Source organism: Labrus mixtus, chromosome 13, assembly GCF_963584025.1.
Source record: "Labrus mixtus chromosome 13, fLabMix1.1, whole genome shotgun sequence".
Lineage (NCBI taxonomy): Eukaryota > Metazoa > Chordata > Actinopteri > Labriformes > Labridae > Labrus > Labrus mixtus.
Genome location: NC_083624.1, coordinates 1,939,100 through 1,965,506, shown reverse-complemented (window position 1 = coordinate 1,965,506; position 26,407 = coordinate 1,939,100). Strand labels below are relative to the sequence as shown.

Sequence of the window (26,407 nt, the reverse complement as noted above, 5' to 3'; positions counted from 1 at the left end):
GACCAGACTCAGAGGAGACCTCAGTGACACACAGAGACCAGACTCAGAGGAGACCTCAGTGAAACACACAGAGACCAGACTCAGAGGAGACCTCAGTGAAACACAGAGACCAGACTCAGAGGAGACCTCAGTGAAACACAGAGACCAGACTCAGAGGAGACCTCAGTGAAACACAGAGACCAGACTCAGAGGAGACCTCAGTGAAACACAGAGACCAGACTCAGAGGAGACCTCAGTGACACACAGAGACCAGACTCAGAGGAGACCTCAGAGAAACACAGAGACCAGACTCAGAGGAGACCTCAGAGAAACACAGAGACCAGACTCAGAGGAGACCTCAGTGACACACAGAGACCAGACTCAGAGGAGACCTCAGAGAAACACAGAGACCAGACTCAGAGGAGACCTCAGTGAAACACAGAGACCAGACTCAGAGGAGACCTCAGTGAAACACAGAGACCAGACTCAGAGGAGACCTCAGAGAAACACAGAGACCAGACTCAGAGGAGACCTCAGTGACACACAGAGACCAGACTCAGAGGAGACCTCAGAGAAACACAGAGACCAGACTCAGAGGAGACCTCAGTGAAACACAGAGACCAGACTCAGAGGAGACCTCAGTGAAACACAGAGACCAGACTCAGAGGAGACCTCAGTGAAACACAGAGACCAGACTCAGAGGAGACCTCAGAGAAACACACAGAGACCAGACTCAGAGGAGACCTCAGAGAAACACAGAGACCAGACTCAGAGGAGACCTCAGTGAAACACGGTGATGCAGCTTTAAAATGTCCTGATAAACTTCAGGGCCGACTACCTGTGGAGTACCTGGGGGTCAAAAACTTTTGATAAAGCTTTACACTTATCTTAGGATCATCTATGATTAGGTGAATGGTATTATGACTACAGAAATACACATTTTATTACTCTTCATCTAATTATCTTCTGAACTTCTTAAAGATAATATTTCTCTTTGACTTACAGCATTCAGCTCTAACTTGTTATACTGCCAGCAACATAACTTTCTTTTGGCTGAGTCCTAATGAGTTACAATAAGTTCACATTGGATTGTTAGTAAGTGCCAGACTTTAACCCTCCATTCCAGCAGGGGGCAGCGTAGTTATGATAGTGACCCTCCTAAAAACACACCTGTGAACTTTTGTGTGACACATTTGGATGGCAGCCGAAGCCACAACAACAGTTTCTAAAACTCAAACACAATCTGGGGAAAGTCATACACGTCAAGAATCAGCGAGGGATGGGGAACTTTGAAGACCAGGAAGGCCACATGACCTTTAACCTCAGAGCTCGAGGGCCACATTTTTACAAGTGGTAGTATACTTTGAATAAGCCGATTATGAACACTTATAGTTTAATAAAATGACAAATATATCACTTTCATCAAAGTTAATTAGTCAAACATTTTGAATATTTTTTAAACCCAAATTGCAAATAGTAATGTTTCATTTCATGAATCAACACAGACACATTTTAAAGACACACACTTCAGGTCAGAGTGTGTCATGTTGAAACTTTAAGCTGCTGAAGCTGCAGCGAGGTGTCAGCAAACCACTTTCATTGTCCTTGTTTCTTTATTTACAAACCTTCAAGGATTCTGCATGCAATAATAAATAATCTGGTTTTTTTAACGTAGCTGTAATAAAAGTAAAAGAAGAGAAGCTACTTGAAGCCTTCAGACTCTAACCTGCGGTCGATTATTATTTAGATGTTCCAGCGACTCACTGCGAACACAACAGATATTCAAATATTAATGAAGCATTTTATATGCTTTAAAGCTTTAATTGGAAGCTTTAATCATAAGAGTGGATAAAAAAGAACATTATAAACAAAATAAATATGCAATATAAAAATGTCATAACCTTGGGCAACAACCAACAGTATCTATTTTCATTATAGATCAACTCATCAATAATTTCCCCAATAAAACAGACACATGTTTAGATCATAAAATGTATAAAAAGGCTTCAAATGTCAATCAGAGGGCGTCCTCAAGTGTGCGCTTTATGTGGAAACAACAGGAATATATTGAGTTCAATGTCACGGAGGACTTTTCAATATTTCATTTAATACTGAAAAGTTTAAATTTTGAGAATTTTGAAAGCTGAATGAAAAACTATTCAACTGATTCATTATTATTATTATTATTTGTCAGCTAATCAATTCATGGAATAATCAATGGAGCTTTTTTGACAGGAAAAGTTTTAAAGTTACGTTAAAACGGTTGTGTGTCGCACAAACACATTTATTGAGAGTATATCTGTAACAGTTCTTATTTGACCTTTAAATGTGTGTCTGCTTTTACAAACATAGAGCTTTAAAGCTTAAATCTACATGCAAAAAAATCAACACTCACTAATACACAAGAACATAAAAAAAAAGGTTCTGCTTCACTCAAGTTTCACCACCAGGGGGCAGAGTAGAGCTGTGTCAGTACTGGACAGAGTGAGTCCTCTCAGCTTACAACATAAATCAAATGTAGAATTCTTGTTCTTCCTCTTCTATCACCTTTTCTTCTTCTTCTTCTTCTTCTTCTTCTTCTTCTATCTGCGCGCTCATAATGCTGCAGCTGTCCGAGTGGTTTACGGACACATCGCTCAGAGACGGAGCAGCAGTTGGGCTCATACTGGGGCTGCTCATACGAGACCCTATCAGGGTGGAGGGAGTGCTGCTGTTGCTGAAGCTGTTTGGAGTTCGTCTGAATGAGGCTGATTTATAAATGTTCTCCGGGATGCTGGGAGAAAATGAGCTTCCGAAGTCGTCTGACTGTGCCGATGACGGCCGAGAAGTCTGTGGCAGGCTGGATTTGATGTATGCAGACACCACTGAGAGGTCCACGTTGCTGCCCGGGTTTACTTTGTCCCCTGTGTCCACATCCGTCTCCTCCGCCCCGACCAGAGCGTCCACATTGAGCTTAAATGGCGGGACAAGGGAGCCGCGTCTGGTGAAGGAGTGGCTCCTGTGATGGAGGCTGGGCGAGGGACCAGGGGAGGAGCAGGTGGAGTGGGAGCTTCCTGAGCCCAGGTTTGGTAGAGAGAAGAGGGATCCGGATCTGTGGCCCCTCCACTCAGTCCTCCAGCTGTCGGGATAGTGGCGGTCCGTCCACTGCTCCTCTTCGTCTAGCTCCTCAAAGGTCAGGGTGTGGGAGCTGTGGGGGGTCTGGTGGACTCTAGGGCGGGATGAAGACCGGTGGTGGTGGTGCCTGCGGGTCTTGGAGGAAGCGGAGCTGCGGGTGAAGGTGGATGGAGCCGAGGCTGATTCAGTGATAGAGGAGGATAAGTAGGAGGGATCTTGATAGTGTTTGAAGTGTGAGCCCTGGACCTGAAAAGGAAGGAAGAGAAAAGCTATTAGAACATATACTCCATCGTCCTTATTTCACCTCTGATTACAGTCACAGTTTCTGCATAGAAACACAAACACCTGTACGTGTGGGGGCCAGGTTTCTGGTTTACATGAAGTAAAAAGGTTTGTGTGCTGAGCAGAAGGGAAAGAACTCAATCCTTGGACCTCATGACATTCATCTATGGACAATCAAGCTCTAATTATTGTCCTTAAACAGAAAATTGCAGCTAGAAATCCTCTCGTAGACATCTTGTCTTAACACCAAGTCCAGATTTTAAGTTGCTTGTCGATCTGTAAGCAAAAGCAATGGAAAAGAAAGTCATGGCCAGAAGTTCTTATTGATAAGCGCTGGCTAAACTTTAACAACCAAATTTCCCACAATGGGGGAATCAATAAAGTTGATCTTATTTTATTTTTTCATTTAGTTTCCTTTGTTGAAAGGCAGCCTGCTCTCTGCCAAACCAAATATTTAATAAAAAGGGATACTCTTCTTCAACAGCAGAGGTTTTGACTTGATATAGCTGGGAAAGAACAAGTGGAACTACAAACATTAGCATTGGCTCTAAGTGTACCGCAAAGCCATGAGGGCGAGCAAGCATACAGAAATAGCTTGGAACAGGCTAATCTAAATGGTATGCAGTTGTTTGTAGTGTTTTTGATCACACATGTAAATCCCTCCTTGATAAACCTCTATAAGCTAACACAGAAGGTGCATCGACGTCTCAGGAATGCTATTAAACCAGAAAAGTTACCGATGACACTTGACTCTAGACGTTTCTTGAAACAAGCTGAGAAAGTGTTGTTTGAGATGTTTCTTCGTTTGCCCCTGAAAGTTTTGTAAATAATTGAGGTCACAGGGCATTCAAAGAAAGGACGTGCTGTTTTTAGACCGTTCACCTCTCCATGTGGGGCTCACATGCAACCCAGCGCTCCTCACGCGACGAGAGGAAGGAGATAGCGGTACAAGGGGGTTTATAAAAGCCCCCCCACATGCCCCCTGTTCTCAGCCCGACCACTTTATAAATCACAGCACCAGCTGGAGAAGTCATCAGTGTCCAGAGAAAATGTGTGTCACGCCTCCATTTATAGGCAGACGTGTCTCAGCACACAGACACTGCTGCTATGCCACAAATCTGCAGCCTGATTATCCTCCACAAGGTAAAAAGAAATATGGCAGACTCCCCCGTTCTGACACAAATGTGGAAAGGTTTCGGTTTTACAACATGTTAGGCAGCAGTGTTCTTTTAAATGCTCGGACGCTTCAGTTTCTGGGCCTTGTTTTCCACCTCTGTACGTCTTGATGCTGATAGTTTCTCCATGCCTCCTCTCTCATGTCGCTCAATCATCCATTTTTTCCTACCAAACAATATAGGCAGAAGCATTGACTTTCCACACACAGCCTCAAGACAATCATTTCCAAGAGCACGGGGATGGAGGAGGAGTTTCCAGATTTCCATATGTTCAGGCTCAAAACAGTAAATATCATAGAAGCAAATCTAAAAGTTTCCTGAGAAGCGCTGAACTGTGATTTACCACATCCTCACCAGAGACTGAAGCCAGAGCAGGAAACAAGTGATGTCTGTATCCAAACGCGGATAAATATTCTTGTTTTATATTCAGTTCATGTAACTTCAAATGTGTAATACTTCATCCTAGACTGACAACTTCTGATGGACATTTTTACCATCTTCTGACATTGATTAATCTAAAAAGGGAAACACAAGTTTTTAATACAAACTTTAAACCATCTAAGCAACAACAACAAAAAAAACAAAGACTGAATCTGTCCTTCTTCTAATATCCCACTTATGAAGCCCAACACAGTTCCAGCAGACCGCTGCGTGAGTCTGGTTCTAATTGAGGTTTCTGCCTCTCAATAGAAGTTTTTCCTTTCCATTGTAACTTTGTCTTTTGACTTGACTAAGCAACATTTAGCAAAGTCATCTATAGTGTCAATTTCTGCCATACATAGTGGACATACAGAAAAATAGATTCTCTCCAAACCACCGTTCAAACTGTAAAAGTATTAAAAATATATATATATAAAATACAAAGGATGAATTACAGATAGACAAAGGTACAAAGATAATGCGCCAGAACATAAAGTTTCTTGGCAGCGGTGGGATTCGAACCCACGCCCCCGAAGAGACTGGAGCCTTAATCCAGCGCCTTAGACCGCTCGGCCACGCTACCTTGTGAACTGCTCTCATGATGGATTAATGTTGGGTCTTTGTAGATAATATAACAAAGAGTAAAGTCCTGCTCTTTTTAAAAGTGTCTTCAGATAAAATGTTATCAATTGGCGCTATACAAACAAAGATTGCTATAATAAGAAAGTAATCTTTAGCTTTCACAACCCCAGATCATTGAATTGACATAATAGAAATATTTGATGTAATCCAGCATTGGAATATGAGCCCTGATCATTGCTGTAAATGCTGCTCAGTGGCACATGAAGCAAAAAAAAAGTCAGACTTCCAGATCTTCTGCATTACAATACATAGGAAAACATTTGAGAAGTTGGATATTAGATTATAAGAGAAAGGGACATTTGAGCTGTTGAGGTAATTTAAACATACTGATAATCGAGGGAGGCCAAGACTGGTTTATCTGTGTCTTGTTGTCCTGATGATTCTGCAGGTCAACTGCACACATTAGTTATTAACTGAAGCTATTTCTGTGCATGTTTGTGACAAAGCATGTGTCTCGATCTGCTAACACAACATGACAGGATGGGTTCAGTTTTCTAACAGCTCAACGTGCTACAATGACAGAGAGGAGCCGCAGCAGGGGGTGCTGGGTAATGAGGTTGTGGACATGTCGACGATCAGACCCTTTACTCTTGAAAGCCTGAGTTATCTTGGGATAAGCCAGGTCATCCAGAGATGTGACCTCTGCAGGCCAAAAGCCCCCCCATAAATGAACACTAATCCTCACCGACACAGGACATGTGTTATTTCATTTATTAAACTCACTTCTTCAGTGTTCAGCTGTTTGGTCTCAGCTGTTTGGACATTGTTTCTTAAGCTTAGATTATTTATAATATATAGTTTTTAACCTTTATTCCTCTGAGGCCGGAAAAGCTGAGCCCCCCCTGGGACCCACACACAAATAAAGATACATTGCTGTCAAAAATAAAAGTCTATTTCTATTGTTCCCATTGATCAAATCCAAACAGAATAGGCCCACAAATACCTGTTCACTTCAAGATTTTTTCATCAACTATCCAGTAACTGTGTCATCCCTCAACCAACGCCCGACGACTAGCCTCCACCTTCAGACTGTGTCATCAACTCCACCCGCCGTCCTCATTCATGCACGGCCTGCTCCAACCAGCGGCAAGGAAGTGTGGACAACAGGAATGTGGGAGAATGTGGAGAAACCCTACCTGCATGCTATCATACATTAAAGGGGCAATATTATGAAGAATCCACTTTGACAGTGTTTTTGAACATATATTTGGGTAACCAGAGAGTCTACTGACCCACAACATGTGAAATAAACCCATCCAGTCCTTTTTTTGTGGTCTGCATAAGTCTTACAACACACAGAAAAATGCTCCGTTTCAAATTTGCTCTCCTTGTGACGTCACAGTGGGATTCTGGTAAAAACAATTTCCCTCCCCTCCCCTGATATCTCCACTCATGGACTCCACCCCCAGCCTAGAACAAAACGTTTGCACAGGTCGGCCATTTTTATTCTCGCTTGAGGAGTGATGTCAAATGGGAAAACTCAGGGGCGGGGTCATTGCATTTAAAGAGACACACACACACCAAAACGGAGCGTTCTGAGAGAGCTGGTTTCTACAGGGTCACAAACCTCCTCTGGTGCTTGATTCATGTTATATTTTGACCAAAGCTTCAGCACAGATGTTTCATTTAGACCACAGGGGGACTGTTTGAAAAGGTGGAGAAGGGCTATAATGTGTCCTCTTTAAGTTGGCATAATGTGTCACAGTGTTGGGGACCTCATGACTTCAACACAGGTGGCAGTTTAGCATCATGCATATGTTCCATTGTCATGATAGATTAGCTCATTATTTCCCTCAGCGCTATTCCAATCCCAGTAATGGACTGCTGCTTAATCTGCTTTAATCGGTCACCGCCTGGACACGTATCGCTTCAGAAAGTGATACCGTGTGTGTCCTTACATGAGAGGTTTTGTGTGTATACAGATATGTTTTACAGAAACTTTTGGGTGATCATTGTGAAAAAGATGTGCACATGGTGACTGGTTGGTAGAGGCGGTTGTCTCCTAACCGGAAGGTCGGGGTGTTGAACCCCAGGTCCTGCCTTGGCCAAGACACTTAACCCCAAGTTTCTCCCGCTGCTTTGTCGGTGGCAAATTAATGTGTACAAATGGGATTGTTACTACTGATGGATACTTTAAATACCAGCCTCTGCGATATGGGTGTGGATGGGTAGGTGTGACCTGTGGTGAAAAAGCGCTTTGAGCAGTCAGAAGACTAAAAAAGCTCAAGTCCATTTACCATTTTACATTACATTTTTACAGTCTGGATGAAGGATAGAGGGATACTGATGGACACATTAATGATTGGAGTGATAGATTAAAGACTGCTTCAAATTTAGGGGGCACAATGCTACTTTGTCTACTTTATGAGTTTGTTATTTTTGGCTTCAGAGTGTGTTTTACATTCCTCTCTGAAATTGTTTTCTTCTCTTTTTCTCTCTCTCTCTCTCTCTGCTTCTGTTGATTTTTCAAACAAGACACTGAACTTGTGTCTGTTTGTCTTGTACACTCTTTCATATCTTATTGAGAATGATCTGCTTTCGGTGTGTTTTTGGTCCTGAAACATAGGGTTTATAGCACTCAGAAAATAATATACATAATAGGAAGAAGGTATTCTTACATATATATTGTTAAAAGGGGCTCGGCTGTAGCTCAGGAAATAGAGTAAGTAGTCGACTAATCTCTCAGTGTTTGTGTACGTATGAATGAGAATATGAATGTGTGTAACAGCTGTGAAAGTGTTAAGAGATTTGAGTGGTTTTAAGACGACAGAGCATTATATACTGTAAGACCATTTACCCTAGATTACAGACTTACCTTGATTCTTGTACACAGAAGGTAAACAAATCAATCAAAGACCTTTGTTTAGAGAAGATTAACAGAAGCTGTTGCAAGAAGCTGAGTTGAGATCAGAAACCTCAGACACATCCTGATAACTTAAAGTCAGTATAGCCGTGTTGATCTCATTTTGGAGTGTGGGCGTACAACTTAATCTGGGCAATACATTGAGACTTTAAGATACATCAATATATTTTCAAACAAGGTATAGGATAAGACAATATAGTTAATATCGATAAAGTTTATGTTAAAATATGGCTAGTCTTCCGTAGAGCTGCACGTCTGCCTTTTTCTGCTCTCACTATAGTGTGTCTTTCTTCTCTCCTCCACCTCTCGCTCTCTCAAGTACGACCTGCATCACAAAATACAAAGCTGTGTGTATTTTGTTACGCAGCAAGGACATTTGTTATTTATTTTCTTTTTCTTTTTTTCTTTTTCATGTATATGTTGACATCGTTCAGCAGGCTGTTCATAAAAGTGCCTGTTTGACTTTTGGAAAGTGATGAATGTGGATTTGTCTTAAAACTGACTTTATTAGATTTTTTATTTACAGAAAAAAATATCAAGATATATTTTGTGTACTATCTTTTTCCATAGTTGAATCGTATGCCTGTCACTGCTGTAAAGGGACAATTTCTAGAAAGGGAATTACAGCATGCAACTCATGAGAGCCTAGTTTTCACAGTAAGTGTGTGTGTTATGTTAAAAAGCATAAAGAAAGTTGTTAGAGAATACTACAGGTGTCCTGAGAATATTCCTCAGAATATCTCATAGCATCTCTCACCTGCAGAAGGATCTTATTTCCATCGTAGTCCTCTGTCTGCCAACGGACCTCACTGATTGGGCTGCAGGTGTGAGGCAGCAGGGGCACCAGCGCCCCCACATCTCGTACCCTCACCTCCATCACGGCTGAGTCCAGCACCATGGGACTCTCACCTCGAGGGAGTCTCTTAAACGACAGCTGGATCTCCATCTCCGGGTTGGAGTAAACCACGAAGAAGCAAAAGTCCTCCTTCTTCTGCGCGACTCTCCGCTGAAGCAGCAGCCTGTAAAGCCGCACCATGTCCACATAGTTTTCATGTCTGCAATAAACTGTAAATCGCACAATTTCTTTCCCGTAATGCACCTGACGCACGGCCCAGAGCGGCGTTCCAGGAGACAGAGTGAAGAAGTCCTGACTGCATGGGGACAAAGGCAGCATCCGCCGTCCGTTGCTGACTCTTTCGGTGTGGTGGTAGCTCCAAGGTGGGTTCTGCAGGGCGTGGTGCAGCATCAGGATCTGCTCCTCACCGCCGTATCCCTCCTGGAGGAAGAGGATGACCGCCATGGACGGCTGGCAGGCTACTTCTAGGAGGCCGTTTTGGTTGTGCTTTGGTCGAGTTTGCTGGGAGACGGAGGCCCGCTCTGAGACTCTGAAGAGCTGCAGCTCAGGGTGAACCCACGCCAGCACGGCATCAGCAGCTCGTTGAAGGAACTTTCCCTGGCCGGGGTCTGCGATGAGGTGGACGCTGACGAGGAAGGGGTCCTGGAAATCGCCCATGGATAACTCACCTCCACATACAACAGCATCAAGGTGAGAGAGCGCAGACAGGGCAAGAAGGGAGAGGGAGGAGAAAGACAAAATGTCATTATAATCAGCTTGTTGAATTAGAGTAAAACACAACAGATATTTTCACAGGCATGAATGCACATCTTTAGATTCATTCATTCAAACGGATCCCCTTTGAGCTTTTTCCCACGGATATGTATCCTCATATCCTTTCCTTTGTTTACCTCTTTTGGTCAGATCCTATCCCCCTCCTACAAGTCTCTCACTTTTCACATTTCACTTATCAAGATCAAACTTCGTCTTTCCTCCAACTTCTATGTTTACCTTTCTTCCCCACCGCTCCCCGCTCCCCTCAATCACACCCATGTGGAGCCGGGCTCCTCTGTGGAGGCTCATTAGTGCCATTAGGAGGTCATTACTGAAGCCCAGAGGAATGTTCCAGACCACAGCAGGAGCCATGTATTCAGGTGTAGCCTCCCCCTGAACCCCTGACCTGGAAAAGCCTGTCATCCTCATACAGGTACTTCAAAACTGCCACTGAAATGTTTCCAAACTACGTGTTAGCCAGTCTTTTCCTCTTCTATGTAACATACTCATACTGTATCTCCTCATCTCCATGTACCCTCGTTTGTTACTTAGAGCACTTTTCTTGCAGAGTTTATGTGACTTCTCCAGGGACTTGTCCCATTTCGTCTCTTGTTTCTGGCTGTTTGGAAAGGGCACATAGTCAGGGATACAGACTTCTTGTCGCTGGCACAGCAGACCTTTTTGTTGTTGCCAAAATCTCTCCATGAAACAGAGAGGGGCCAAACAGGGACAGGTGAGTCCTGAGTCCTCATGAGTCCTGCTGGCCTTTGCTAAAGGACACTTTCTACTGGAGCGAAGAGGTGACATTTTGCTACAAGTTAGGATCAGCTTACAAGTAAACATTGTTTAAAGGTGGCTGTTCAGAGGTGTGCTGACACCAAGGGCCAAGAAGCTAAATGTACCAGTCAAAGAACATCTGAATCAGCTCTCTTGTGTACAGTATATTTTTGGCAAGCAAGTATTATTTAAAAGACCCCTTTGTATGATGTTTCTGCTCTATTTTTAAAGAAGCATGGGATGTAAACATTTTAAGGCTGCAGTTAAGAACATTAAGCATTTGCATATGGTGTTTTTAAAAAAGACAAACTCTAAAATGTATAATCTTAAAAAGGAAATCATCTGGATTTTTTAAAAAGATATCCCTCTTCAAGGATTGGCAGACATAAATATATGTCATGTGTTGGGTAAAAAGCTGCGAGGGTACAATTCTGGTCAATTAAATCAGGTTGACTAATAAATTCTGCTGAGTGCAATGGTAAAAAATGTAAGATTTAAATGTGTTTCCAACAGTAGCACAAGTATTCGTAAGTACTTAAAATTTCTAAGGAAAGGCTAATGTCCATTAGCTGTTGGATATTAGCCGCGTGTGTACACCTAAGTAGATTCGATAAGGTTATTTGAGAGAGATCTGATTTACAATTGATTCACGTTCAATAAAATGGCCTCAAAGTTCAACCCCGACCTCAAGTGTCCTCATGTGGATCAGTTTGTCTAATGAGATAAATAAAAGCAGGATCAAGACTGATCCAATGCAGAGTTAAGATCAATTCAATGCCAAGGCTTCGATGTCCTTACACACACACACACACACACACACACACACACACACACACACAGAGACACACACACACACACACACACACACACACACACACACACACACACAAAAACGGGGCCTGATCCCATTAGACTCAAAGTCTGTCTTCCTGATTTGTAGCTGGCATCAAAACACCAAACAAAAGGATGAGAGGGATCTTTAAGGGAATTTACTGTCGAGCTCATTGTCCTGTAACACAGAGAGCTTTATTTCTGTAACTCCTACGTACTTCTCACAGTATCCTTTTTCACCTGAGCCAAACAGAAGCAGAGAGCTCCACCCAAACTGTCTGACTGCTGCCTTATTACAATTCCTTTTTTTATTGCAGACGTATCAAAACTCGCTAAACACTGAAGCTACAGTGACCATGACATGGCAACCTGCATGCACATCGACTCTAAGGAGGAGGGGGCGGGGGGAGACAGCTCCTTTCAGTGGTTTGTATTTGGACTGCAGTACCCATTTTAATTTGTACGTGTATGTCAGAGTTACATATCACTCCTTTAAACCTTTTTAAACTGAAGATCTCTCCCAAAAATGTGCAGTCTAGGCCTGTCAGCTGTTTTCATTCACTTTAACTTTGGGGCTTTTAGATCTTTGCCTGATGTCTGTCAAACAATCATTTATAGTTGACCTACCATCTGTACATAATGGTCAAACAACTCAATACATAGATGCCATGTCTTAAACCATGTAGCGTTACTTAATGTGACAAGTTTAAAATCTAAATTCAGATGTATTAGTAAATAATTCGGCAAAACATGCACTCAGGACATGCATTCACCATGACCTCAGCGGCATTTTTTAGGCATTTATTTAAAAGAAATAATGGTAAATGCAAGGCAAGGCTTTCACACAGCAATAACCAATAAGAATCTGGCACAGAGACGAATATATTAGAGATTAGGTCACCCCAACCCTGTGTGGGGAATCAAGGGGGTTTGTGTGTAAAGCTCTGCAGGAGTGTGTCTCTAAGCTCTTAATCCACTCGAGTCTTCAGGCTGAGGCTGATGTTCTGACTCGACTGACAACATACACACTCAAGTGTCTGCACAACCATCCTGCCGAACGCACACGAAAATCTATTTGCACATTTATCGACAGGCCTGTCTTTTCTAATACTCCCAGACTTCTACCTTCAGTCTGTGTTTAAGTGCTAACCATCAACACATGCTGGCTGCAGCCACGATGACGTGAGATAGAACAACACGGCATATATCCACCCCAGCACATATGAGAGCGATTAGCAGAGAAAACTCAACTAAGGCCTCTGAGTGTGTGTACTGTATGTGTATAAGTACTACATTGCTTTAGCTATAACTTGGCCATCAACTCAAAACAACTAAAAGAGGAAATTCAAGACGGGGGCCCCTTTTTTGTCATCTGGTTTAAAAGAAAGAAAAGATGCAGGTTCCAACGTTCATACGTCAGATTGACTGGTGCCGAGGAAATTCAAATGTAAAGTCATGACTTTATTATTTATGTTCTGCATGTTCAAATAAAAACATTATCTGAAAAGGGCAAACACAGAACTTTGACTCTGACTCAAACAGTGTAAAGTTACCTTTTATAAATGTCTGTAAACCTACAGTAATGGGAACCTGTTGTTTAGTTTGCAGCAGTAAATGACAGATGCTTATTTCCATATATAGCAGACAAAAAGTAAAACTTATTTTATACATGCAGGGAATTATATATACGTTTTAATAAACCAATGATGAGTTTAAATCAAATATTCACTCTGTTTTATCTCTGCTTTGGTCTCCACCAACTTCTTAGGGAAATTTTCTGACTCCGTTGCTGATAAATGCTTCACTGTGTTCACTTGCTAGTTGCTAACTGTTTCTATCTGTTGTTTGGTTGTGAGCAGGGAGTGCAAATCGAGTTTTTAAGAGCTTAACAAGGCTACAAACTGTGGTTAAAACAACAGAGAGCCATGACAGTGAACCACAATGCAACCCCAAAAAGCTTTTTTAAGTCTTTATATTTTTAACAGACATCTGCATTCAAGCATTCATGAAAATGCTATCAGGGGTTTAGGTCTTTTCATGATAATATAAATTTAAATTGTAAAATAATTTCACAAACTTTCTGACAGTTAAGGTCATTTGCCACCAAGCCTCAAGTTTCACAGACGAAAAAAGCAATTAGATATAAATTCTATGCCACTTTTTCTCTGGCTTCAAACTGCTGTTGCTTTCAAACTTCAGAATTAGACAGATTAGGACAGATTGTTGAAGGCAAAGATTAGAACGGAAGGCTTAATGAGGAGACCAAAGCCAGTCCAGAGCCGGTCCAAGTTCATGCAAGTCATGTGACCTTGAATGTCTGAAGAGCCTTTAGACAAGGCAGCTTGGCTTAGAAGAGAACAAAAGGCTGAAAATGTGATGACGCTGCAACTCTAATTAACTTGCACAAACAAAAACATGCAAGTATTTGGACTAAGTAAGATTAACTTGGGTTATTTGACGATTTGATAGACCCAAGACCAGCAGCAATACAACAGAATCCAACCCATAGACTGTTTTAAACATGGATGTAGTCTCAGTGACAAACCCATTGGTTCCTGAAGGGGAATTTTGAAGCCCAATGAAGGTGAACGTCAGGTTAAAAATGCTGTCTCAACCCAATTTTCCTTCATTAGCTGTTGGACAGATAGACCAGTAGAAAGGTGACTAAAGTGTTGAAATCGGTGCTATATGGCCAGAGAAATATCATCAAAAGGGCTGTACCATTCCCTTCTGGTGTTTGTTCCTGCTTGGTAGTTTTGTCGTTCATGGTGCATAACCATCAGCAGGTAGAAAAGTCAACTCTGAATAACCGGTTGTCTTTAGTGTTTGAAGCGTTTGAATTCAGAAAGCAGGTCGACTACGTGACGAATGACCACGAGAAGCCTTTTGTCAGTTTCCGTAGTGTAGTGGTTATCACGTTCGCCTAACACGCGAAAGGTCCCCGGTTCGAGACCGGGCGGAAACAAGTGGCTGTTACTTTTCTGCTGTGGATAATCTCCTTTGGCGGACACGTCCACTTGAATGCTAAATCCTCACGCAGGGACCGCATGTCCCTTTTCACAGGCATTCAGGTCACCGTTTGTAGCCCAATAGCAATTACCAATGGCATTTTAGGGGACCTGGCTTATATGCAGGAAGTTCATCAAAGTTGAGAGCAAAAGAGGCGCATGGTTAGTCCTGGCCAGTATGGCCGCGGGCCATGCCTGCCAGAGTGGGAATGGCGCAGCAGGGGGGCAATCGTGCTTGGGTACAGCACGGTACAGACGACCAGTGTGACCGCGCCCCTAGGTGGCAAGTAAAGGGACTGCTGGTAGAAAAAATATTTCTCCCCGTCGGGGAATCGAACCCCGGTCTTCCGCGTGACAGGCGGAGATACTGTCCACTATACTAACGAGGACTTCTGTGGTGCTGCTTTTGGCTTGTGAACGGGCTGATGGCAGGGTTCCAGCATTTACCAGGACTATACAGAGAACCTGAGGAAAGCATGTCCAACTTCAGGGTCCGATATATAAAATACAGCCGGTCCAGTAGGCAGAGTTTCGCTAACAGTGTTAAGTGGTGAAAGTTCCACAAATTTTGGGTTAAGTCCTCCCCGTGCTGCATCAGCAGTCGCCGGTGATTGAGTGCATGCGAGGAATCACTATCTCTGACTCAACTCTGTCCAAACATGACGTGTCGTGTTGATATAAAGCACAGTGAACACATTGGTTGATGACGGCAAAAGACAGGAACCAGCAACTTCAATCACCCCGTCCATTTCCAATAGTTATGTCCATTTGAGCTGCAGTGTATCGCATACATCTTACCTTTCCATTCTCTTTAGCTTTTATCCTGAAAGTAACCATATTGTCACCTGTGCAGAATGACGTGGTGTTTGTTCCTGCTTGGTAGTTTTGTCGTTCATGGTGCATAACCATCAGCAGGTAGAAAAGTCAACTCTGAATAACCGGTTGTCTTTAGCGTTTGAAGCGTTTGAATTCAGAAAGCAGGTCGACTACGTGACGAATGACCACGAGAAACCTTTTGTCAGTTTCCGTAGTGTAGTGGTTATCACGTTCGCCTAACACGCGAAAGGTCCCCGGTTCGAGACCGGGCGGAAACAAGTGTCTGTTACTTTTCTGCTGTGGATAATCTCCTTTGGCGGACACGTCCGCTTGACTGCTAAATCCTCACGCAGGGACCACATGTCCCTTTTCACAGGCATTCAGGTCACCGTTTGTAGCCCAATAGCAATTACCAATGGCATTTTAGGGGACCTGGCTTATATGCAGGAAGTTCTCATTTTCTTTTACCTACCATGTATGAATTTCTCTCCTTGGCCCATTTCCTTCATTTTTCCTCCTTAGAGGTACAGAGAGTTAACTTTTCCTCACCTCACCTCAGCTTGAGAGTAGGGCTAGCGTGAAGCCCCTTTCTTAGGGTGCGGTCTCACTGGCCATCCGTACCGTGCCCAAGCACGCTTCAATGCTAAAGTCCAGTTCCTTTGGCCTGTGTGACCGCTCCGTATCGTGCTCAGGCACGGTACACTTCCTTGGCTTTGGCACACTTTGGAGAGGTGTGCTTCGGCACGGTACACTTCATGCACGAGCACAAGCTCGCGGGTACACAACGCTGACAGCCTTCATTAAGGAGAAATCCAGAGTTTCATGTCTGTATCTGACTAACATGACACAATATAAGACACAAAGTAGCTGTCATGTTCTCTGTGTTGTTCTCAGATGTGCGGGCGTCCGCGCATCTATTTTATTTTTTTATTTATTTATGGCTGTGTCTGATTAAAATGGCTTAAAATAAGCCGCAAAGTCAGTAAAGTAGCTGTAATGCTCTGTGTTTTTCTCTGATGTGCAGACGGGGACTCGACTGCGCGTCTCTTTCTCTCTCTCTCTCTCTCTCTCTCTCTCTCTCTCTCTCTCTCTCTCTCGTCCGCCTGTTTGTAAACTGAGCACGCTTCATAATAACATAAAGCGTGCATGTGTTGTATTACGACATTATGTACAAGAGGTAATCGTGCTTAAGCATGGTTAGTCCGGGCCAGTATGGCCGCGGGCCATGCCGGCCAGCGTGGGAATGGCGCAGCAGGGGGGCAATCGTGCTTGGGTACAGCGCGGTCACACTGGTCGTCTGTACCGTGCTGTACCCAAGCACGATTGCCCCCCTGCTGCGCCATTCCCACGCTGGGAGGGGGGGCAATCGTGCTTGGGTACAGCACGGTACAGACGACCAGTGTGACCGCGCCCCTAGGTGGCAAGTAAAGGGACTGCTGGTAGAAAAAATATTTCTCCCCGTCGGGGAATCGAACCCCGGTCTTCCGCGTGACAGGCGGAGATACTGTCCACTATACTAACGAGGACTTCTGTGGTGCTGCTTTTGGCTTGTGAACGGGCTGATGGCAGGGTTCCAGCATTTACCAGGACTATACAGAGAACCTGAGGAAAGCATGTCCAACTTTGGGGTCCGATATATAAAATACAGCCGGTCCAGTAGGCAGAGTTTCGCTAACAGAGTTAAGTGGTGAAAGTTCCACAAATTTTGGGTTAAGTCCTCCCCGTGCTGCATCAGCAGTCGCCGGTGATTGAGTGCATGCGAGGAATCACTATCTCTGACTCAACTCTGTCCAAACATGACGTGTCGTGTTGATATAAAGCACAGTGAACACATTGGTTGATGACGGCAAAAGACAGGAACCAGCAACTTCAATCACCCCGTCCATTTCCAATAGTTATGTCCATTTGAGCTGCAGTGTATCGCATACATCTTACCTTTCCATTCTCTTTAGCTTTTATCCTGAAAGTAACCATATTGTCACCTGTGCAGAATGACGTGGTGTTTGTTCCTGCTTGGTAGTTTTGTCGTTCATGGTGCATAACCATCAGCAGGTAGAAAAGTCAACTCTGAATAACCGGTTGTCTTTAGCGTTTGAAGCGTTTGAATTCAGAAAGCAGGTCGACTACGTGACGAATGACCACGAGAAACCTTTTGTCAGTTTCCGTAGTGTAGTGGTTATCACGTTCGCCTAACACGCGAAAGGTCCCCGGTTCGAGACCGGGCGGAAACAAGTGTCTGTTACTTTTCTGCTGTGGATAATCTCCTTTGGCGGACACGTCCGCTTGACTGCTAAATCCTCACGCAGGGACCACATGTCCCTTTTCACAGGCATTCAGGTCACCGTTTGTAGCCCAATAGCAATTACCAATGGCATTTTAGGGGACCTGGCTTATATGCAGGAAGTTCTCATTTTCTTTTACCTACCATGTATGAATTTCTCTCCTTGGCCCATTTCCTTCATTTTTCCTCCTTAGAGGTACAGAGAGTTAACTTTTCCTCACCTCACCTCAGCTTGAGAGTAGGGCTAGCGTGAAGCCCCTTTCTTAGAGTGCGGTCTCACTGGCCATCCGTACCGTGCCCAAGCACGCTTCAATGCTAAAGTCCAGTTCCTTTGGCCTGTGTGACCGCTCCGTATCGTGCTCAGGCACGGTACACTTCCTTGGCTTTGGCACACTTTGGAGAGGTGTGCTTCGGCACGGTACACTTCATGCACGAGCACAAGCTCGCGGGTACACAACGCTGACAGCCTTCATTATGGAGGAATCCAGAGTTTCATGTCTGTATCTGACTAACATGACACAATATAAGACACAAAGTAGCTGTCATGTTCTCTGTGTTGTTCTCAGATGTGCGGGCGTCCGCGCATCTATTTTATTTTTTTATTTATTTATGGCTGTGTCTGATTAAAATGGCTTAAAATAAGCCGCAAAGTCAGTAAAGTAGCTGTAATGCTCTGTGTTTTTCTCTGATGTGCAGACGGGGACTCGACTGCGCGTCTCTTTCTCTCTCTCTCTCTCTCTCTCTCTCTCTCTCTCTCTCTCTCGTCCGCCTGTTTGTAAACTGAGCACGCTTCATAATAACATAAAGCGTGCATGTGTTGTATTACGACATTATGTACAAGAGGTAATCGTGCTTAAGCATGGTTAGTCCGGGCCAGTATGGCCGCGGGCCATGCCGGCCAGCGTGGGAATGGCGCAGCAGGGGGGCAATCGTGCTTGGGTACAGCGCGGTCACACTGGTCGTCTGTACCGTGCTGTACCCAAGCACGATTGCCCCCCTGCTGCGCCATTCCCACGCTGGGAGGGGGGGCAATCGTGCTTGGGTACAGCACGGTACAGACGACCAGTGTGACCGCGCCCCTAGGTGGCAAGTAAAGGGACTGCTGGTAGAAAAAATATTTCTCCCCGTCGGGGAATCGAACCCCGGTCTTCCGCGTGACAGGCGGAGATACTGTCCACTATACTAACGAGGACTTCTGTGGTGCTGCTTTTGGCTTGTGAACGGGCTGATGGCAGGGTTCCAGCATTTACCAGGACTATACAGAGAACCTGAGGAAAGCATGTCCAACTTCAGGGTCCGATATATAAAATACAGCCGGTCCAGTAGGCAGAGTTTCGCTAACAGAGTTAAGTGGTGAAAGTTCCACAAATTTTGGGTTAAGTCCTTCCCGTGCTGCATCAGCAGTCGCCGGTGACTGAGTGCATGCGAGGAATCACTATCTCTGACTCAACTCTGTCCAAACATGACGTGTCGTGTTGATATAAAGCACAGTGAACACATTGGTTGATGACGGCAAAAGACAGGAACCAGCAACTTCAATCACCCCGTCCATTTCCAATAGTTATGTCCATTTGAGCTGCAGTGTATCGCATACATCTTACCTTTCCATTCTCTTTAGCTTTTATCCTGAAAGTAACCATATTGTCACCTGTGCAGAATGACGTGGTGTTTGTTCCTGCTTGGTAGTTTTGTCGTTCATGGTGCATAACCATCAGCAGGTAGAAAAGTCAACTCTGAATAACCGGTTGTCTTTAGCATTTGAAGCGTTTGAATTCAGAAAGCAGGTCGACTACGTGACGAATGACCACGAGGAGCCTTTTGTCAGTTTCCGTAGTGTAGTGGTTATCACGTTCGCCTAACACGCGAAAGGTCCCCGGTTCGAGACCGGGCGGAAACAAGTGGCTGTTACTTTTCTGCTGTGGATAATCTCCTTTGGCGGACACGTCCGCTTGACTGCTAAATCCTCACGCAGGGACCACATGTCCCTTTTCACAGGCATTCAGGTCACCGTTTGTAGCCCAATAGCAATTACCAATGGCATTTTAGGGGACCTGGCTTATACGCAGGAAGTCCATCAAAGTTGAGAACAAAAGAGGCGCTGGGCATCTCCCGGAGGCAAACCTGGAACCTATCTGCTCTCATCTGACGACTACATAGCCTTATGTTAATCTCTCAGAACATATCTGCTTATTCCGGCAGGGAGCAATCAGGTGGTAAATGTAATCTCTCCACCCCAACTCCATGCTGGTGTCTCGAGTAGCTAGTTACACTGTTATAGATGACCAGCACACAGAATCAGTAGTCATGGCCAGGATGTTCTTCAAAGCTTGTGTCGAGGTCCAGAAATATTGTCTGTCGCTCTGAGCTTGCTAGGAGTGTAACAATCAGACTGTGCCCAGTCCAATACTCAGGCAACCTTACAATGTTTGGAGCACTGTGTGAACCATGGTGTGGGGTTTGATGATGAGTACAGCTGAGAGGGACTGAAATGTCAGAATGCAAATTTCTCATTTTCTTTTACCTACCATGTATGAATTTCTCTCCTTGGCCCATTTCCTTAATTTTTCCTCCATTCGACATCTTTCATGTCATGTATTTATTTTTTCCCACCAAGTAGTGTCTGTATCGATACCGGTAACAACAATCACCTCGATTTACCTGTCCCTATTACAGTCTTGTATAGGTTCCAGTTTACTAGGAATCAAGTGCAACCCAAAAAATCTTCCACTAACCAACACCTCATATTCATCATCTGATTTTAATCCCACAGTGCAGAAAACATTTCACTGTGAATCCACTTTCAGACTGCACTGAATGTGAACTCAGAAGGCGCTCACTCAGAAACTCATTACCATAAAGGGCCAACAACATGACTGACAGACAAATGACTTCAATTAAACCGTTAATAAATAGCTGACTGCAGCAAATTCGGCTGCGATCACAGATTGTAGTTCAACACTTGTTCTATAGACAACGCACATTTGGTAACACTTAATCCAAGCAGCCTTATGGCACAGACTGGATCTTATCCTACGATCATCAAGGGAGAAAGCACCAGGAGTGTGCGTGTGTTTTGGTTTATGTTGAGCAGTTACGGGTGGTCCTTGTTCCATCAGGTGGGATTCAAACTAACTGTGCTGCGAGTGCCTTGGCTGACATCACTGCTTGTGGTTTGGCTTGGGAAAGGACACTCAGCAGTGCACTTAAAACAGACAAGTGCGTCATCATCTCCCCAAGTGTCTGAGTGTGAATAAAAGGCAGAGCTGATGAAAGGTAGAGGTAGCAAACACTTTAATGGTGCTGTTTGAGCCATAATGATTATTTTACCTGTGATTACTATTTGTTACATTGCAATCCATTCATGGCTCTGGTAATTCATTATTGGGAGTGGTTTCACATTATTTGTACCTCTTGGCAAGTAAGAGGGTAAAAGGGTTTCTATAGTTTCGTCGTTTTTCAAGGCATTATTTGCTTTTTATATTGGATTATTCTGTCATCCTTTAAATAAACAGTCAAAACCTGTATGGAGCTTGTTTGTATTTTGAACATACTTTACGTGTCAGAAAAAAGCCCACTTTTCCTTTAAATGGCACTTTTTCCATCATAGTTGCTACAGGTGTGAGGTAGAAAACACATTCTGCTGCATATAAAGTTGTGAGTTAGTTTTGAGGTAAAACAAGAGCCTACAGCTGACACTGTTGTTTGAAATTTAGGAGTTAAACTATGCATTTATCAACACATCTTTTTGTAAAACAGACTCAACTCGTGGCTCAAGTTGGGGGTCTATATTGTCATTTTATGTTCAATTTATGTCCTGATGGGTGATCCTGTAGTTTCTGAGCCCATACACCTAGTCACTGGATATATATGGAAATATATCGTCATGTGCTCCTTGCAAATACATGTATCAATGCAGTGTTACAGAATCGATATGGCTGCAAAGCTGTGATGACAGTTTTGAAAGACCTGTGGTGCATAGCGCTGGGATTTAAATATTTAAATGTATTTCTGGGATCTCTAAGGACCTGATTTGAAGTATTTCAAGTTGTAGGGTCCGTATGCCTCTGCTGTTATTCCCAACATTAAAGCATAGCTGTTGTAGCGAATTCTGCGAAGGACATGATTATAATCCAAAATCAATGAATATCTCGATATGTATCGTATCGTGGCCTCTGTATTATGATACCCAGCGCTACTACACACTACTGTTCTAAGTTGGGATTGTCCCAGCCGACTCATTTCTGAGTTGATTTGATGAAAATTTAAACTGGAACTACAGCCAGTTTATGGCTACAGCCCTGGTTAGTGGCAGGCTGCTGTGTTGCAGTTTAAGCACATTTGACCAACATCCAAAGCCAAAATAATAAAAATGTGTTCAACTGACTTGCATTTCTGGTGCTGACAAGCGTGGGTGATTTTGCACGTCCCTAGTTCTAAGCACTGCTTTAAAGCATAGCAGATCTCCAATGACTTCAGTTAAGGAAGGGAAACTTTAAAGGCTCCTGCTCTGTCACCAGTAGGTATTTAATCCACTGCCTGATAAAGAACAGCATGCGTCGTGGACACAATTTGGAGCGCAGATTCACAGTGACTTGTATACACACGTGTTTCTGGTTCTGCTAATCTGCTGCCTGTCTGAGCTGAATAAACAAGAGCAGAGCCTCAAGCAGTCCTGGATGAATGGGCAGTCTGGATAACCCAGGTTTCACTTTTGGTGGTGAAAACTCATCATTGACTGCTGACGATTGGAACACACTACAACCAGCATGATTAATATCTTTCGAGATACAGATGCAGATAAATTACAAAGGCTTGTTGTACTCAAAGTATAACTTGATTTTTCATTCTTTTAATTACCAGAAAAAAAAACATTCAATCTATTTACATTGTGTAATAACCTTTGCAGTGAGAGTGTTGTCATTTCTTCTGGCAGTCAGCCTTCTTTAGTCAAACTGCTTATGAAAGCACAAAAGATTAAATGTGACTGTTTTTAATTTGATCAAATTGATGTCAGCCTCTCTGTTTACTGTCCCATAATCATATCAAAGCTATACAAAGTCAGCCTGCAATTCAACCTTAATGTTCCCATATGTAGCCTGTTCACATTTACTGTGTGCAACCCAGAATCTACACGTTTTTTTTTTACAGTATCCACTGGAAATGAAGTGTATTTGTATCAAAGTAACCCTATGGTGTGTCTACAGAAAATGGTTTTATGATTTCCACGAGGTTAAACTTCTTCTCACTGCAACACTCGACTTCAGGACCATAGCTAGAAGTCTCTAAAAAGGCCACACGTCTATGGAAGATATGTATGAATCTTTTCAAAGACAGTTTGAGCGCATTTACACTACATCACATTCAACCATCCGCACTAAGGATGGTTCAGTGTCTTGCCCAAGGACACTTCGACATGTGGACTGAAGGAGCTTGGATCAAACAGCCAACCTTCCAACTGAAAGATGACCAACTCTACCATAGAGCCATCGATGCCCCCATTACAAATAAAATGAATACAAATACTCATCAGCTAATGGGCACCCCAAGAATAGTTGGATTGGGTGAATAGTGTCACTGTATTTAGTGCATGGATCTTCTTTCTTCTAAAATTAATTAAGGTTTTTGAAGAAGAGGTCTTCCATGAACAAGTACCTTTGTTTTTCTGCCTGCAACTTATACAGTAACTACTGTTGTTATTGACTAATAATGCCCATTATTTTCCTGTTTTATTGATTTCGTCCGCCGTTTACTCGATTATATAATAACGATTATAAAAGATTGGGGGCAATGTTCAGTACAAATCTTCCAGAGCCTAAAATCATATCTAAAAAAAGCTTTAATGTCCAACATAAGAAGAAATTATTAATTAACAGTCAAAATAGTTGGCAATTCATTTTCCTTTAATACCCTCATTAATTAACAGACTTGTTCATGTTTTATAAAGAAGGTTTCAGAGTTGAGGGGTTTATCGGCGATGGATCCAAGTATTATTTTACATCATGTTTTTATCACAGCATTGTACAGCAGCTTTCAGTAGCAGTTCCCGTTTCCTTGTGCAGCGGTCTTTGATGTAACATCCTGTGTTTCCTTGGCAACAATAAACATGAAGTGCCTGTCATGGCGACCCTGTGATTGCAGAAGCTACGACAAGACACGGACCTTTACAACTATAAAATTACGGATTTCTCTGGCCATTTTTTAATTAATTTAGAAATGTTGGTGTAAAAATTATACATATTAAATCTTTAATTAGAACATATCTGATCAAACAAAGAGTAAATAAGACTAAAAATCTGACCAGATATTTGGAAACAACTGTTGTTGATGCTACCAACTCAAATCGATCAATACAAAAATGGTATTTAATTTAAATAACCTGTTAATGATTGAACACTTTTGCGTGACTTCTGTAAAAAAACAGAAACATTTGTTCACATCTGAATACGTGTTTGTCTCAGCGAGTTAACATCTGCTGGTGACAGCCCAATCAACCTGCTATCCTTAGACTATCCATCCTGTCTCTGCCTCTGTGGTACAAAAGACTCACTCAACTGTTCAATATGCTGATACACGATTTTTCTTTTCTGTGTTTTGGAAATCTTCCCTTCATTCTCGAAGTCTTTCTCAGGAAGAAAAGATTTCACGGTCTTTGTTTTGCTTACCATTACATTAAAAAATTTGGATGTCCTGAATGTGTCTCATCTTTCATCCAAGTTTTTCTCTTTTTGGATCCTAGCCGTGGCGTAACTTTTCATGAGTCTACATCTGCGAGTAATAAATTAATCTACCAGTATATTTTAAAGACGTACAAGAGTGACAAATCATGCATGAATGTTTATGTCTCTGTTAGTGTATTGGTGTCTGTGCTCTGCGTCTTTCTGTTGGTACAGCCTGACCTCTCTGTAATTTAAACTCCCCCTTCATGGCCCCCAAAACACTCATTATTGAGGCAGCCGACCCCCTCTGTGTTACATACATGTACACACACACACACACACACACACACACACACACACACACACACACACACACACACACACACACAAACACGCAGAAAAGCATTGGGGGCAGGGTCATGGGTCACTTAGATTGAATGGACACTCATCTGCTGTGACCAATAGAAACTGAGGTGATGTGATAAAGCGTTTGGGGCGGGACTCTTGAAGCCTCTTGAATCAAAACCTTTTTACCTTCTATTGAAAACATTTAAAGACGCAGCGCGGAGCAGCTGCAGATGGCATGAAAGACAGATTAGCTTTTAGTTTTTCATTGCTGATGTTGCATGTCATTTTCCATTTCTTAACTAGATAAAACACAGTACAAATCTTTGCATGTATGACTGATTAAACACACAATATTAAGACTCCAGTGAGAGTTGAGCTACATTTTCCTAATGCAGATGTGGCTTTGGTACTAAAGTCAGAAATATGGACTCACCTTTTCCATATTCAAGACTTCAGTCTTTAACAATGCATTAACCATGATATAAGTGACATAATGACCGTCTAAAGCTCCTTTCACACATGCACTGCACTCCTGAAAATTTCCCAACATTGTCACCGCGTGGTGCATGAGGGATGTGTGGACTTCATTCCTATCATTGACAAACAAAAAGTCGACGTGAGAAGTGAACTGATGTGTGAAAACAGCAGGTAATATTCAGGAACATTCACCTCGAGGGAGTGAGCATTTCTTTTTATCATTCTTATTTGTAAAAACTTCCTTAAAACACTACAACGCTGCTGCTTACGCTCTCCTTGGGATCAATAACTGCCTTGTGATAGGCACCACTTTCACTTTTTTTCCGGGGAATACCCAACACCAAAATGGTACTACCAAGAAAAACTGCATGTGCAAGGTCTTCCAAGAGTAAACCTTAGTCTCATCAACATTGTGTTAACTCACTTGGCAAAAGATAGTGACTATCACACGTATATTACTAAAGTTCTTCTCAATAAATGAATGTCTTCAGTGGGAAACAGTGTTGTCAGGGATGGGACATATGCCCTTTTTACACATGATTGTCCAAACATATTCTATGGGAACTGCATGTGTGAATGCAAATGGCCAAATTTTTCATCCCAACTACATCTGGAATGTTCTTTCTGCCAGCCTCAGAATACAATTTTCGTATGAAGTAGGGTTGAGATGTGTGAACACTGCAGATAATGTTCAGGAAAATGTACTGCTATAGTGGGCTGAGTGAAGAAGTGCATATCATGCAGCCTTTGCAAAACCAATGGGAAGTTCATGCTTTTAGTGAGACTGCTTTAGCCTCTTTAATGCACTTCAGTTCTTTTCCACTTTACTACTCTCTTACTTTGTCTGCCATCTTGCCATCTGTGACTTTTGCAGCGTTCTTTATATGTCATGTTCTGCCTCCTGAGACACTCCCACCACCACCATTCTTATAGGGAAAATTACATGTTAACAAAAGTATTGGAACTACAGTACAAATGCATTGCCGTGACCTGCACCAAGGTCTTTAAGTAGTTAACCGTAATAGACTCATTGTGCACAAAAACAAATGGCATTATAATTCTGTAGCTTCTGTTACTGGATCCCAGCATTAGAGTACGACCTCGGTCAAATAGACGCTGGTGGTGTGAC

At 42.9% G+C, this 26,407-nt stretch overlaps 1 protein-coding gene and 8 non-coding genes across 10 annotated transcripts in view; 4 read left to right on the top strand and 5 right to left on the bottom strand.

Annotated features, from left to right (window-relative positions):
- Nucleotides 1–1,355: 1,355 nt before the first annotated feature.
- Nucleotides 1,356–26,407, bottom strand: part of LOC132986612 (protein FAM124A) — a 33,684-nt gene continuing 8,632 nt past the window's right edge. The window contains exons 3-4 of one of the 2 annotated variants that reach the window (XM_061053115.1): nt 9,233–10,008; nt 1,356–3,339 (exon numbers count right to left, since the gene is read on the bottom strand). In XM_061053115.1, coding sequence (XP_060909098.1) covers nt 2,491–3,339; nt 9,233–10,008 — 1,625 coding nt within the window. In that variant the 3' untranslated portion in view covers nt 1,356–2,490. The remainder of the gene's footprint in view (nt 3,340–9,232; nt 10,009–26,407) is intronic. The other variant, XM_061053116.1, reaches the window with a different exon arrangement.
- On the bottom strand, nt 5,472–5,553 carry trnal-aag (transfer RNA leucine (anticodon AAG)). Its single transcript has one exon. It is a non-coding gene; the product is annotated as a tRNA-Leu (tRNA).
- On the top strand, nt 14,585–14,657 carry trnav-aac (transfer RNA valine (anticodon AAC)). The gene has a single exon. It is a non-coding gene; the product is annotated as a tRNA-Val (tRNA).
- trnad-guc (transfer RNA aspartic acid (anticodon GUC)) lies at nt 15,018–15,089 on the bottom strand. Its single transcript has one exon. It is a non-coding gene; the product is annotated as a tRNA-Asp (tRNA).
- Nucleotides 15,722–15,794, top strand: trnav-aac (transfer RNA valine (anticodon AAC)). Its single transcript has one exon. It is a non-coding gene; the product is annotated as a tRNA-Val (tRNA).
- Nucleotides 16,971–17,042, bottom strand: trnad-guc (transfer RNA aspartic acid (anticodon GUC)). Its single transcript has one exon. It is a non-coding gene; the product is annotated as a tRNA-Asp (tRNA).
- Nucleotides 17,675–17,747, top strand: trnav-aac (transfer RNA valine (anticodon AAC)). Its single transcript has one exon. It is a non-coding gene; the product is annotated as a tRNA-Val (tRNA).
- trnad-guc (transfer RNA aspartic acid (anticodon GUC)) lies at nt 18,918–18,989 on the bottom strand. The gene has a single exon. It is a non-coding gene; the product is annotated as a tRNA-Asp (tRNA).
- Nucleotides 19,622–19,694, top strand: trnav-aac (transfer RNA valine (anticodon AAC)). Its single transcript has one exon. It is a non-coding gene; the product is annotated as a tRNA-Val (tRNA).